The 14,966-nt window shown below is 37.0% G+C and overlaps 1 protein-coding gene across 2 annotated transcripts in view; it reads right to left on the bottom strand.

Annotated features, from left to right (window-relative positions):
* Window positions 1-14,966, bottom strand: part of MACO1 (macoilin 1) — a 57,515-nt gene that overhangs the window by 22,333 nt on the left and 20,216 nt on the right. The window contains exons 3-6 of one of the 2 annotated variants that reach the window (XM_026676008.2): window positions 13,667-13,793; window positions 11,886-12,009; window positions 8,719-8,897; window positions 4,274-4,772 (exon numbers count right to left, since the gene is read on the bottom strand). In XM_026676008.2, coding sequence (XP_026531793.1) covers window positions 4,274-4,772; window positions 8,719-8,897; window positions 11,886-12,009; window positions 13,667-13,793 — 929 coding nt within the window. The remainder of the gene's footprint in view (window positions 1-4,273; window positions 4,773-8,718; window positions 8,898-11,885; window positions 12,010-13,666; window positions 13,794-14,966) is intronic. The other variant, XM_087970632.1, reaches the window with a different exon arrangement.

The following is a 14,966-nucleotide window of genomic DNA, read 5'->3' as shown; positions in this document are numbered from 1 at the left end:
ACGGCCCAGTACCGACATCAGCACGCATGGCAAGGCGAGCCGAGCGACCGGCCAGCCAGCCGTCCCCCGCTTCTCCCCGCCACCTTCAACTCCTCCTTTGTACCTTTGTCGATGGGCTTCGGGACGGTCGCTCGGCTCGCCTTGCCTTGGGTGCTGAAAGAATCCTCGCGCCTTAGTTTTGTTCGAAGCCACCCCCCCCTTCGATGAAACAAAGGCACGAGGATTCCTTCAGGACCCAAACGCCGCTTTCCAACTGGAAAAGCTCACTGGAAGCACTTTCTCATCAAAACAAGATGGCGGCGCCCAGCAAACCGGAGGCCCGGTAGAAAAGGTTCCACGGACTGGTACCGGTCCGGGGCCCGGTGGTTGGGGACCCCTGGTCACTGCTGATCACTGCTGACAATAAAATGTTTGAGAATTCATGCTTTATCTAGAAGACCTTCCTTAAAGAAGAATGAAGAAACTTGTAAGGTGTGGGAAAATGGGGAAGAAAACTGAGCTGATCTACTGATAGCTTTATAAGAAAATGAAAAGCTTGGACCTGTGGCTGAGAAAGTATAGGTAGTCTTTGACTTATTATCACAACTGAGCCCAAAAATTCTGCTGCTACATGAGACATTTGTTAAGTGAGTTTTGCTCCATTTTATGACTTTTCTTGTTAAGTGAATCACTGCAACTATTTAGTAACATGGTTGTTAAGAGAATCTGGCTACCCAATTGACTGTGTGTGTCAGGTCACGAAAGGTGATCCCATGACCTCAGGACACTGCAGCCGTCATAAATATGAATCAGTTGCCAAGTGTCTGAATTTTGATCACGTGACCACGGGGATGCTGCAACAGTCATAAGTGTGAAAAGTAGTCCTACGTCTTTTTAAAGTGCTGTTGTAACTTGGGACAGTCACTAAATGAACTATTGTAAGTTGAGGACTACCTGTATATCAACCAGAGAAATTTATTTACCAAAAATTGTACAGCTACTCTTAATGTGAATGACCGTTAACTTGGGCATTCTCTGAAAAATGGGTGCTTTCCAATTATGCGACAATTCCAATTGCTAGAATTTATGCCTGCATAGAGATTAGTGGAGCTTACCTGTTAGGCAAAATTCCTGCAAGGTGATCTATTTCTGAAATCTTGTTCTGTGGCTCAGTCTTGTGTTCCAAATGTCCACATTTGTAAACATAAATGTTTTATTAGAGATGAGGGAAGGACTGTTGATATATTTCATAGACTGAATAAATTTCAAAGACTGAATAAACTGAATAAATGTTCAGGAACCTCCAGCTAGACTGGAAGGAGGTGTTAAGAGGGAGTCGAGTTTAGAGTCCTGGCACTGCAGAAAGTGGCAAAGGCCTGACTACGCCCAGAATCCCTGAAGCCTTATCTGACCGTTCCCAGGGGAATGAAGTCAGTCTGGCAAGATTCTTTTAACTAGCAATAAAACTTCAATTTGAGACTCTTCACAAGTGATTATGGTTGCTTCTACATGACAATAAATCTATTTCTCTGATTACTGATCCCAATAATAACACTGCTAGAGGACAGAAGGAGTATGCAGGTCTGACATAGGAGTTAGTACCATTGACACAATCTTAAGATTTGGTGAAATGTGCTACAGTTGGCTTGAATGTCTCACCTGAAGTAGTCCTCAACTTATGGTCAACTTATGACCACAAATGAGCCCAAAATTTCTGTTGCTAAGTGAGTTTTGCCTCATTTTAGGACTTTTCTCACTGCATTTGTTAAGTGAATCACTGCAGTTCTTAAATTAGTAACGCGGTTGTTAAGTGAATCTGGCTTCCCATTGATTTTGCTTCTTAGGTCACAAAAGGAGATCACATGACCCCCGGGATACTGCAACCATCATAAATGTGAGTCAGTGGTCAAATATCCGAATGTAAGTCATGTGACCGTGGGGAAGCTGCAATGGTCATACGTGTGAAAAATGGTCATAAATTGCTTTTTTCAGTGCCATTGTAACTTCAAACGGTCACTAAATGAATAATTGTAATTCGAGGACTATCTGTAGTTCATTGTTCAGATTTTCACATCATACACATCTACAACATGGCCTCCACTTTGATATTTACGTGATCATGATCTTGACCTCAAGTGCCATCCATCTGATGTGCGCATACCCACACAATCACTCTGAAAAGTTATTGCCCAGATTTTTAATTATAATCTTTTCTTCCATCTCTGATTAGTTAAACTTCTATTCCTAGAATTCCCCAGTCAGCATTTGGGAAACCAAAAGAAATTAAACGGAGAAATCAGCACCATCACATGTGAGACATTAGCAGGTTTCAGGAATCCCAGTCGTCGTTTTTTAAAACCATGAATAATCCCCTCTAATTACAGTAAGGACCAAGAATGACCAGTGGCCACAGAATGGTGACTAAAAACTGGGCAGAGAGGATATAAAATGGGGAAGAGAAAAATTATCCAAGAAGGAAACAAGACTGTTTAAACGGAACACTAAGAACAATCCACATTAGAGTGGTTCTTTTTTTTTTTTTATGACAGATTCCATTTGCTACTGAAAAGCAAAATATTTATTTTAAATCATTTATAATCTTTTCTTCTTCCATGATAAAATGAGACTGGTATATATTACGATTTTAAAATCATAATAATAAAACTCATCTAAGGACATTTTATTAAGGTTTACCCTTTTAGTCTCATGTCCAGAATGGCTATCAGGTGAAAATAAGCCTAGAATATTAATTTACTCTAGCAACATCAGGATCCCTGGCTCCACAGTCTATCTTCCCCATCAAAGAAATACTAAGCCTAGGCAAATAATTCTGCAATATCTTAGATAATGGTTTTAAAGCAACATATTTACATTTTAGCTGATAACATCAAAATAATAAAACTGTTGTTTGTAACTCAGGCCAAAGCTTTCCAAAGCCAAGACTACAACCTTCAGATTTCCCATGTCGGGCAGGAATTTTGGGACTAATATTCTGAACACATCTGGAAGATACCAAGTTGAGGAACAGGTTTTACATATACAGCACACAATAGTAGCAAATTAAACATACATGGGTGGTCAGAGCGGATTCAAATTGAATGCACTTAGGTATTTTGAGAAGAAACCTTAATCTTCTTGGTGGATACCAGGGCTGTCGGCTACACTAGAAGTGCCAATAACTATGCTGGAAGAAAGCAATGACAATTTCTACAAAGCTTCAAAAACAAATTACATGTCCATGAAATCTACAGGGGTTGAACTACTCGAAAGAGATCCTGTGTGCAATCAGTGGTATATGACAGTATATTTACCTCCATCAGTGAAGGGTAAGATAGAAGAACTGAATTTGCGAAAATTTATGGAATGTTCACAAACAGATCGGTTCCAAAATCTTGTGGTGAACCTTTTCATCATTTTATTTCATGCCAAATTGTAAGCATGCATTTTTTTTTACTTCTCTTTTTTATGTTTTACCCAGACTTCAAAAGAACATCTTATTTAGTAGAAGCCAATTAATTTGTACAGGCTCTCAAAAACCTCTCCTGCATGAGACTGAACGTCAAGGCCACTACGATTGACAACTGTAATCATCTGCTTATTTATTCTTAGCAATAAAACACCAACTCAATTCTGCACTAAGTAAACTATAATTAATCATGTGCCAAACTAAAGCCTGTACATCCTATCCTGTTATGCCAATCTGACTACTGGACTGCATGAATACAGGTAGCCCTCAGCCTACAACCAAAATTGAGCCCAAAATTTCTGTTGCTAAGTGAGACAGTCAAGTGAATTTTGTCCTGTTTCATTAACTTTCTTGCCACAGTTATTAAGTGAATCACTGCAGTTGTTAAGTTATTAACATGGTTGTTAAGTAAAACTGGCTTCCCCATTGACTTTGCTTGTTGGCAGGTCACAAAAGGTGATCACATGACCCTGGGACACTCCAACTGTTATAAATATGAGCCAGTTGCCAAGCGTCTGAATTTTGATCACATGGCCATGGGGATGCTGCAAAAATAAGCGTGAAAAACGATCATAAGTCACTTTTTTCAGTTCTGTTGTAACTTCAAATGGTCACTAAGGAAACTGTTGCAAATCAAGGGCTTCCTGTATAGCCCATCAAAGATAACAGAACCAAATCTTGACTATGGACACGTCTAAACACATAGCATGCGCCTCTCCTAACATAAGTTTTCCCCCTCAAAACAGAGCACTTTCACTTACTGGTAAACAAACAGTAAATAGATAAGGGTGTTGTGGTGAAGACAGATCAGTACCATATCAAACTTACCTTACCAGTGCATCTGGTTTGCTTAGCTGGTTATTGGGGATACAATTTTCCATTAAGTCTTTATGTGTGCTTGGGCTCTTGCTAGTGCACTTCTGTTTTTTCTCATTCTTCACTGATGAGGAAGGGATGCTTCCATTAGTTGCACTGTGGTTATGAGGTGAGGAGTTCACAACTCCACTAGCATTTTTGTAATTTTTGGAAGAGGCAGTGCATGAGTCCTCTTTTAAGAGGTTTTCTGTACTTCCCACAAGATCGTTATTTAATCTTTTACTGTTGATATGGTTCTCCATATATTCAATTTCCTGTATTTTAGAGTCTACAGGTTGCAAAATATTGTTATTTATTCCAAGGTTATGTTTTTTGGCATCCTTGTCTTTTTCTTTCCCCTTTTCTCTGTATTCTAGTTCCGGTAATGTTGTAGATATTTTTTTATTAGCTGGAATACCACCATTGTGTTGCAAAAGTATTGAGGAATCCATCTCGGACAATCCTTTGGCTGCTGAAATATCCAGAACGAAGGAAGGGAGGAAGAAAAAGACAACATTTAAAATTTAAGTCAGAAATAGCATTTATTCTCAATATTCCTTTTACAATCAAATTACATTACTTCTATTATTCCCCTACATCAAATAAAATGTTTTTCCTTCAGTTACATTGCAAAAAATAAATTAAAATTCCCAATAGTTTCCAAATTAATGGATTCCTGAGAGTGATTCCTGTGTTGCATCAACCAGGGCATTTCAGTAAAATTGAAAATGATTTTAAAAAAATTCATCTAATCTTCTTTCTAAATACAGAGAAAATGTATACCAATTTAAGAAATGTCCAGCTGCTACTTTGTATGATAAATGAATATAAAATAACAATAATAATAAAAATAATAATGTTGAAACAAAAATACATCAATTTTAGTCGATATTTTATGTCCAAATAGATATAATCCTGGAACTTGGGTAAGCAAGTTACAGCTCTAAAGCCAGATCCTGTTCCCAGCCAAGCTTCCTCTAGTTTCTCAATCTTATTAGAAACATTTTTGAACATGATTTTCAAATATTAAAGTTTTAGGACATTATTTTAATGAACCAAACCATGTTTAAATTACTAAGAGAAATAATCAAGTAACTGCAGAAGACTTTAGTACTTTAGTACTTTAATACTTTAGAAAATAAGAAACATGTATTTGCCCCTGCTATAACATAATTTTATTATCTGATTGAAATCAAAGGCATAAAATGCTATAGGAGTCTGATTAATACCAAACACAGTTGCCTAAGCTTATCATTTCAACTGAATATACTGTATTTCTTGACTTAACCCATATCCCGTATTCTGTAGTTATGATTAAGAAATACTGTTCAAACCACCTCCAACAAAGCTAATTTTACTTCATTAGAGTATTGCCTGTATAAACATAGGACAATCAGTTACAAAGAGGCTACACAGCATCTTACAACAAATGATACTCCAGTAGCAAAAGATTCAATATGGGTATATTCACAGAATATCACAGTATGATAATACTAAATACATGGCTAGTTTATTGTTTAAAATCCACTGCAAAGTTGCTTGTTTTGAATATTAAAAAACTGCTTCAATTTTTCTTCTACCATCACGTTTCATAATATGGAACATAACTTTTATCGGTCAATAGTCTCAAGTTAAGAATTATTAATTACTGCAAAGTCCAGTGAAAGTAATGAATCTCTCCACATACCCAACACAGGATCAGGTCATTAATTTATGTTCAGATATTTATTTCCAAATTTCTTTTCATTCTGTACTATCAAAGAGCATACACAACCATCATTCAATTAGTACACTGAATATGATTAATGTATAAATATCAAACAATTTACCATGAAAGGTTATTAAGTCATAAAATGTACATGCTCTCCATGTGTTTAACAAAGGATTTACTAGTCTTTAATTTTTCCTGAGAAATAGAGAACTCTAAACGTCATTGATTTTCCCCCCCAATTCACTGGTGACACAAAGAATGTGAACTGTCTGTGGCTTTCATACCTCTCATTCCAAACACTAGGAATCAGGGACCTATTCCTTTCCTGTCCCCCTTCAGAATGATCGCCTCCCTTTCTTTTTTGAATTGGTGTGTGTGTGTGTTTATCCTTGTAACAGTGTTCCTATCCTTGCACACAAGTGTGAAAATCTCCTGACTGAAACCTGGACATCAAAGCTGGAATTTACACAATGTGGCCTGTGTGCAGATCTATGGCATTTAGAAAGACATATTCTGCTGAATTAAAAAAAAAAGATCACCCAGAAAACAATTTGACCAATAAACAGTATATTACAAAGAAAATATTTCCTGTGTAAGGAAATACATCAGTCTTTATTAATAATAACAACATTGTTATTCTTGAACACTGGTAAAATATTCTGCAAATATATAAATAAAAAGTTCTCTTCTGCTCATCCCCCCCTCTTTAGTATCTTCAAGTCAGTCTTGACTCCTGGGCCCTGAACATTTTTGGCAGCATTTTCTGAAGTGGTTTCTCATTGCCTTCTTCCTAGGCTGAGAGAGAATGACTGGCCCAAAATCACCCAACTAGCTCTGTGCCTATTGGTGGGGTTAGAATTCACACACACTCATTTTCTAGCCTGGTCCTTAACCGCTATATGAAACTCTATCGTTTATGCTTAAGAATCTAGAAAAAGAGAAGCAGATGAAATCACATTTGCAAAAGTGGTATAGAATCAGCTTTGTCCCTCTTCTGTGACTTTGCAAACTAAGGAAAAAAGGGAGCAGTGCAACCCACTGACTGGAAAGATTTACCTACTGATTGTGTATCATGGTAATACTTAAATCTGGAGTAGAGATATCAATTGCTAAGATATAATATGTATTTGGGTATAATTTGGGCATAATTTCCCAGCAGTGAAAGGACATGGAGTTCAAACAAGTGAAAAAGAGGAAACTCCGAATTAAGACCATTTAGCACAGGGGCTGTCAAACTCAAGGCCCGTGGGCCAGATGTGCCATGTGCTAACCACGCCCATGCCTGGTTTAGCGAAGGGGGAAAAGTCCCAATATGTCTTGTGACACCGCTGTGACATGAGTTTGACACCCCGATCTAGCAATATAAAATCTCCTAGTGAACAGAATAGAGAGGGGAGGAAGAGTTTCTACATTTGAGAAGACAATTTGGAAGGCCTAGCCACTAGCAACAACAGCGATAGCAAGAGCACTTAGACTTATATATCACTTCACAGTGCTTTATAGCCCTCTCTAAGTGGTTTACAGAGTCAGCATAATGCCCCCAACAATCTGAGTCCTCATTTACTGATCTCGGAAGAATGGAAGGCTGAGTCAACCTTGAGCCAGAGATTCGAACTGCCAAATTGCAGGCAGCCGGCAGTCAGCAGAAAGTAGCTTGCAGTACTGCATTTTGGTTAATATGACACATACTAAACCTGGACAAGTCTAATATGTTCTATCTTCCAAGGATGTTTGGATTAGAAACTGCTGAAGAACCTGCTGTAAACATGTGTTTGGTTGGTTCTAACTGTAGCTAAATTGGGGGTGGGTGGGGAAGAGAGGAACTTGGTGGATTTAAATTATGGCTTTTTATTGCTGTATTCCACCCGGAGTCACTACATATGAGTTGGGCAATCAAATAAATTAGCTTAATAAGTAAATAATTAACAGATAAGTTACTAGAGTAGCAAAATCAGCAATGGTACAAGATTTCAGAGATCAATGGTAACATTATCATAGTAAATAACGTTGTGACCTAAATTATTTAGACAACTGCACAAAATCCTAAACAAATGAGCATGCACACACTAATGTAAAATTAATCACTATCTAGAGAATTCCAGAAATAGGAAATTTACTCATAGGTAATCCCATTCCTTTAAAAGCCTGTCAGCTGAAGGGGGAAAAAAGGAGAGACAGATAGAGAGAAGGAAGTCTTCCCTCCTAGGAAAAATGAATAATGTACCTTTACTTATCCTGGGGCATGATCAAAGAGTCAACATGTGCTTTTTGTAGAGAAGGGCAAATGGAATGTCTCCAAAGAAATTCTGCACGTAAACTTACAGACTACACAGGGAAAAATCCTTAAACTGTATAAACTGTGCTGTGGTACCCTGATTGAAGAAGCCATGGTTTGAATTTAAAGAGAAGAGGGGAATGAATCATTGATTCATAAGACGGGTTCCAAATCTACAAACCATTAAGTCTAGGGAGATTCTCAGTCATCCAGGTCATGGTTGTCCCAAAGGTACTTTTTTCAAGGGGCAACTGGACTGTCTGGTTTTTCTTTGAAGACGTTTCACTTCTCATCCAAGAAGAAGCTGAAGAAGCTTCTTGGATGAGAAGCGAAATGTCTTCAAAGAAAAACCAGAGAGTCCAGTTGCCCCTTGAAAAAAGCACCTTTGGTGAAAACCATTACTTTTATCTAAGGCCTGTGTTAAGAACCTACCTTCTTCTGCTTCTCTTTCTTGCCTTTGTAGCATCTGTTGTTCAGGGGGTAATGCTTGCTGAAGGAGTTGCATGTAAAATTCATTTTCTTTCTGCACTTCCTTTTGTTTTCGTAATCGCATTTTATAGCTGACATAACTTTTGAAGCCAAAGCCCAAAGTCACAACAGGGTATCCAATACTTGAGGGGAAAAAACAAGACAGACTTTACTAATTAAGGCAGAACTATCCAAGCAAATTAATATAATAATCTAGAATATGACAAAGGGAAATCACAATGGAGATATCAAAGAATTATCCTTAGAAGCACACTTGTCTACAGAGGAAGAAAGACAAAGATATTCAGTCACTTTTCAGCTATCCAGTTCAAGTGCACCTTCCATAAGAGCTTGGCATGGCTGCTGTTTAACTTTAGTTGCCAAGTCTCCACTGTTATGAGAAACAGAATTCCTTTTTAAATATTGGGAAGGTTCAGTTGAAATTATTGAAATATTTTATAATTTCCCCCATTGGGTGTTTTAAAACACACAGAATAATACATTTTATTTATGAATTAAAATAATACATTTTAGAGTAAAAACTAAAGTTCTGCAGCTACACATTTTGCTCATGTTTGGAAGCTGAACTTTTTTGAGACTTATACAAACTCAGCATAACCTAGAGCACCGGTTTGGTACAGTGGTTAGGGTGCTGGTCTAGAAACCACGAGTCTGTGAGTTCTAGTGTCATCTTAGGCATGAAAAATTGGCTAGGTGATTTTGGGCTGGTCCTTGTCTCTCACAGGGTGGCTGTTGTGGAGAAAATAGGAGGCAGAATGAATGTTATGTATGCAGACTGCCTTAAATTATCTATAAGATAATAATGGAGGGGAGGGGGAGAGATACCTAATTAATAAATAAACCTCTATGAAATTTTGCCCCATTTTATGACCTTTCTTGGCACTGTTGTTAAGTTAGTAACATGGTTATTAAGTGAATCTGGCTTCCCCAATGATTTTGCCTGTCAGAAGGTTGGAAAAGGTGATCACATGACCTCTTGGATACTGCAACCATCGTAAATGCATGCTAGTTGCCAAACACCTGAATTTTGATCACATGACCATGGAGATATTGCAACGGTCATGTGGAAATTGATCATAAATCACTTTTTTCAGTGCCATTGTAACTTCAAGCAGTCACTAAATGAATGGTTGTAAGTAAAAAACTACCTTTAATCATATCCAGAGTTAAATACAACTTTTAGAAGTCACTATCACCATGGCTGAACACCATTTTTATGCTGGTCTATGACTCTAATAAAGATTTGACTTGAGAACACTCCCTTTTGTGAATCACCCAACACTTATTTTCATCCACAAAACATAAATGTGAAGTTAAAAGGAAAAACTGCTCAGAGCTAACATTTAGTTAACTAACAAGGAGAAAAATAATTTGATTACAAGAACATCACAAGCTTTGTAATCAAACAGTGGAACCAACCTGTAGTAATATAAACTATTTTAACTGAAAATGTATTCTTGTAGCCCTCCAAAAACATAAAAAATGCAGAATCAGTTAGCTAACAAATGCTGACAACAATCTGAAGGGAGATTTTAGTAGGCAGTGAAATGAAATGATTTTCTTTTCAAAAATCATGGTCAATGACCAGAAAATCTCAGTTTTCAAAAATGTAAAAATGCAAAACAATAAAAATCTAAAAGCAAAATCTAGAAGGCAATAAAGCATAATGCGGACAAACAATAAAACAATAAAAATAAGACAAAGAAATCAACGCTTGTCCTGTTCTATAAGCAAACTGTAGCAATATTTAAAGAGATTGTGCCCTTCTAGTCAGACTATAAATAGTAATGATAACATACAGTTATGTGGTTTGGGAACTTGATTAAAAGGGCAATTATAAAAGTTGCTTAGATATAAAAAGAATCATGATATAAAAAATAGTGAGCTGTGCTCCCATGCTGTACATTAAGTCTGATCTGCATATGGCATCTTCTTAAATTTCCCTTTCGGTACAGCCATGGTTAACACACGGAAACACACTCAGCAAACACAATGGTTTTTAATACACCATAATTTCTAACATCAATCAATAGTTTAATCATATTAATTTGATTCAAATAACATCTGCTATCTCAGGCGAAGGACTCATGAGGTGGGTAAAAATGCCAAATCTAGTTTAAACTGGCTATTTGTATAATGAAACCTGGTATCTCGCTTTTCCCACCTAGTTCCAATTTAAATCCTATACCAAGTCTGCACCTGATGAAGAAAAAAAAAATACAGCTCCTGATTTTATTTTTTACTACCACAGGTAACCTGACATTCATCCTACAGTACATAAATCTCTTTTAAATTTTGGCATCTTCGAGTAATTTAAATATCTAGTTGTCTTTTAAGGGAATATGAGAAACTGGTTTGAATGTTATTGTATCAATGATGGCCGGGGAATAATGCGAATCCAGTTTCCCACATTGCTTATTCAAAAGTCAGCTGGGAAGGTTGCAAATGGTGAACATGTGACTCCAGGACACTGCAGCCATCATAAATAAATGCTGGTTGCCAAGCACCAAATTTTGATCATGTGATTCTGGGGATACTACACTGGTTGTAAGTATGAGGACCAGTCATAAATCAGTTTTCTCAGTGCCAGTGTAACCTTGAATGGTTGTTAAACAAATGGTTGTAAGTTGAGGACTAGCCTATAGATGGGCTAGGGGTCCAATCCAACAAGGCATCCTTATGTTCTTATAGGTAGTCCTTGAAGTACGATCCCAATTGAGCCCAACATTTCTGTTATTAAGCAAGACAGCTGTTAAGTTAATTTTGCCCCATTTTATATTTCTTGCCACAGTTGTTAAGTGAATCATGGCAATTGTTAAATTAGTAGCACAGTTGCTAAATGAAGCTACTTTCCCATTGTTTGTCAGAAGCTTGCAAAAGGGAATCACGTGACTCCTGCAACTATCATAAATACATGCCAGTAGTCAAGCGGTCAAATTTTGATCATGTGACCATGAAGGATAGTCGTAAGTGAGAAAAATGGTCATAAGTCACTCTTTACTGTGCCACTGTAACTTTGAATGGTTACTAAACGGGCTGTTGTAAGTCAAGGACTACCTGTATTTCAAAGCATTGCTTAAGAGAAGAAAAATACTGGAATGTACACTTACCAGTGTGCAGCAAAAGGTCTACAAAGGTCTACATGAAAGTTTTTGAGATCCTTAAATCTGATTGCTGCTTCAATATAAACAAACAGTATCCATAGTGATACTGTTGGTAAACACACGCCTCTCTCTGTTGGAAGCAGAAAACAAGCCAAGCATCAACATTAAAAAAAGCAAAAGAAAAAAGAAAATTAGACTTCTTAAAATAGCATGTGTAATTATGAAGAGGAAAAACCTATGCTATGACTGTGCAAAGCTAATATCCTACTCTTCTTTGTACAGAGACCCAAAATGACATGGAGGTGAAGATGTTGGACTGAGATTAGGAAACCAAGTTTCCAGTCCTCCCGTGGGTCCAGAAGCCAGTGGGCTGATCTTGGGCAATGACATCCTTTCAGCACAAGCTCTGCAATAAGTCAGCTGAAGAGCAAAACCCCTTATTGCACCACCCAATTGATAAACATCGCTAAAAGAACTAAGTAAGGGATGGGGAACTATGGCCCTTTTATAATTTGTGAACTTCAACTCCCAGAATTCCTCAGGCTCAGGAATTCTGGGAACTGCACAAGTCATAAAAGGGCCATAGTTCCCCACTTTGAATTAAGTGAATGCAGTGCAAAAACAAGTAGACTATGTAGAAGCAGCATTAATAACAACTAATTATCATTAATTCAAAACAAGTCTTTTGAACCTCTCTACAGCAAAGCTCACGTCCTGCATTGCTGGGATCTGTCATCATATATGCTATAATATAACCCCTATAACACCCAGCCAGCCTTGGCCTTGCCTGCTAGGAATTAAGGAGTTTTTTTCCAACTTTTCTGGCGATCAAAAGGATGGTTTACTGTAAGGTTAATAATGATAAGAAGATAAGAAGAAAAACAAAGCCGGTAACCTGCAAAAATTCTAAACATCAAGACACTTTGGAGTTTCCCACACAGTTTCCAATTCATTAGGCTGAATCCCAAAACATGAAATCGGACATTCTCAATCAACATTTTAAATTTGAAGACCATAACTTCTGTTCCTTTTGCTCTTGCAAGTTACAGGGTGGATTATGAGGTAGGGTATGTTTTGATGATATAGTTAATTATTGCTATAGTTAATTAATCATGGATGAATAGTAATTCCTTGATAGCTATCCTGAAGCACTATTACGTGCATTCACTAAAGATATTTTACAAAGAAATAAGATGCATGAACAGGTCTACTTTCTCATGCATAATTTGGAAGAGAGCGTCTATATTTTAGACTGTGAAATACCTGTACAGGTAGTCCTCAACTTATGACCACAACTGAGGCCAAAATGTCTATTGTTAAAAGAGAAATTTGCTAAATGAGTTTGCTTCATTTCACGATTTTTCTCACCTCATTTGTTAAGTGAATTGCTGTAGATCTTAAATTAGTAACAGGGTTGTTAAGTGAATCTGGTTTACCCAGTGACTTTGCTTGTCAGAAAGTCATAAAAGAAGATCACACGACCCCAGGACACTGCAACCATCATAAATACGAGCCAGTTGCCAAATGTCCGAATTTTGATCATGTGATTACGGGGATGTTGCAGTGTGAAAAACAGTTACTTTTCTTAGCGCCATTTATAACTTTAAATGGTCATTAAATGGACTACCTGTAATGCGATTTCAAGAGTAAGCCTGGTGTCATTGGCAAACAGGAGGCCAATTTGACAGGGACAACATGTGATTTTTTTTAAGACAAAAACAGGATGATTATTATTTTACAACTTGTTCTCAGATTTAACAGGCAGTGAAATAAATAGGAAGACTTACCCGTATGCCAGACATACTGTACCCAAACATATGTGCTGGCAGCAAAAAACAACCACTGTATTGGTATGAATAGCAGACATATGATATTTGATGTGAATGCTACACAAACGAAAAATACTGAAAATGCCTAAAGAGAATCAAAAGGTTGGGGAGAAGAGAAAAACAAGAAAGTCCATTAGGTTTTGTTTTAAGATAGTGAATAGATTTCACTGAAGGCATTGCAATTGCATCTGTCTGTCTGTCTGTCTGTCTGTCTGTCTGTCTATAGCCCATCCTTACAAAGATTCAACATACTACCAAGAAAGCCACATAACAGAAATTTCCCCCTAATTATTAATAATTTCATGGCTAACATTTTATTGCAACTTTATAGAAAAGAATTTCCTTTTTGTAAATACTGGTCATGCCCCTAATTTTCTCTCACATGGAATTCTGAATGTTTGCTTCAGTATAATTTACCAAATGACTTGCTGAAGTAGCATGGTTGTCTTTAATTCAAATTTGTTTCAGCCAATGACTATAAGCACCCTTCAACCTACAGTACTAGAACTCCACAAATGTTTATCTATCAAGGCTCTTGCATGAAAATAATGTACATGAGTTATACATGAATTCAATGGGATTCACACAGGAACAAAAATGTAACTTTAGTATTATCTTTCCTTTATCTTCATCACTGTCTATATCAGTGTTTCTCATCCTTGGCAACTATGCTGGTTGGGGAATTCTGGGAGTTGAAGTCCACAGACCTTAAAGCTGCCAAGATTGAGAAAAACTGCTCTGTATGAATAGAGGCACTGTTTTTATTTTTCAGAACACAAAGGCAATTGCTAGATAAATTTACTCTGCATTGTAAGTAGCAATTTGAACCAGAGTATGCTAGTTGGATACATTCATATTGATTATTTTTAAAATCTTATGCTGCTCATCAAAACAGATTAAATATTATCTATTTATTTTCATTTATTCAATTTGCACTCATAGAACAATGTGTAAAAAGATGGTTATTGTGTAAAAGCTGACTGAAAGAAAAGGGAAAGACAATAAGCCAGTAGGGTTTCTTTTTTATCCAGTGGCATAGAGTTTCTTGCTAAATCAGAATGCATATATTTGATTTATATCTTTCCACCCAATAAAATCTTCACGGTTGCTAACTTTTTTTTTAATTCCACAAAATTAAAACTATTCTGTTATTCTATTATTAGAATCTGGCAAAAGAGATGTGCTTTTAAAATGTTTTTGCTGTGGTGCTTCTAAGGGTATTGTCAGGATTGCTGCAACATACAAAAGGTTATTTCTT

Source organism: Notechis scutatus, chromosome 8, assembly GCF_049901735.1.
Source record: "Notechis scutatus isolate UNSWTSFEM ecotype Mainland chromosome 8, rNotScu1.2, whole genome shotgun sequence".
In the NCBI taxonomy this organism is placed as follows: Eukaryota; Metazoa; Chordata; class Lepidosauria; order Squamata; family Elapidae; genus Notechis; species Notechis scutatus.
This window is presented reverse-complemented; position numbering and strand designations above follow the sequence as displayed.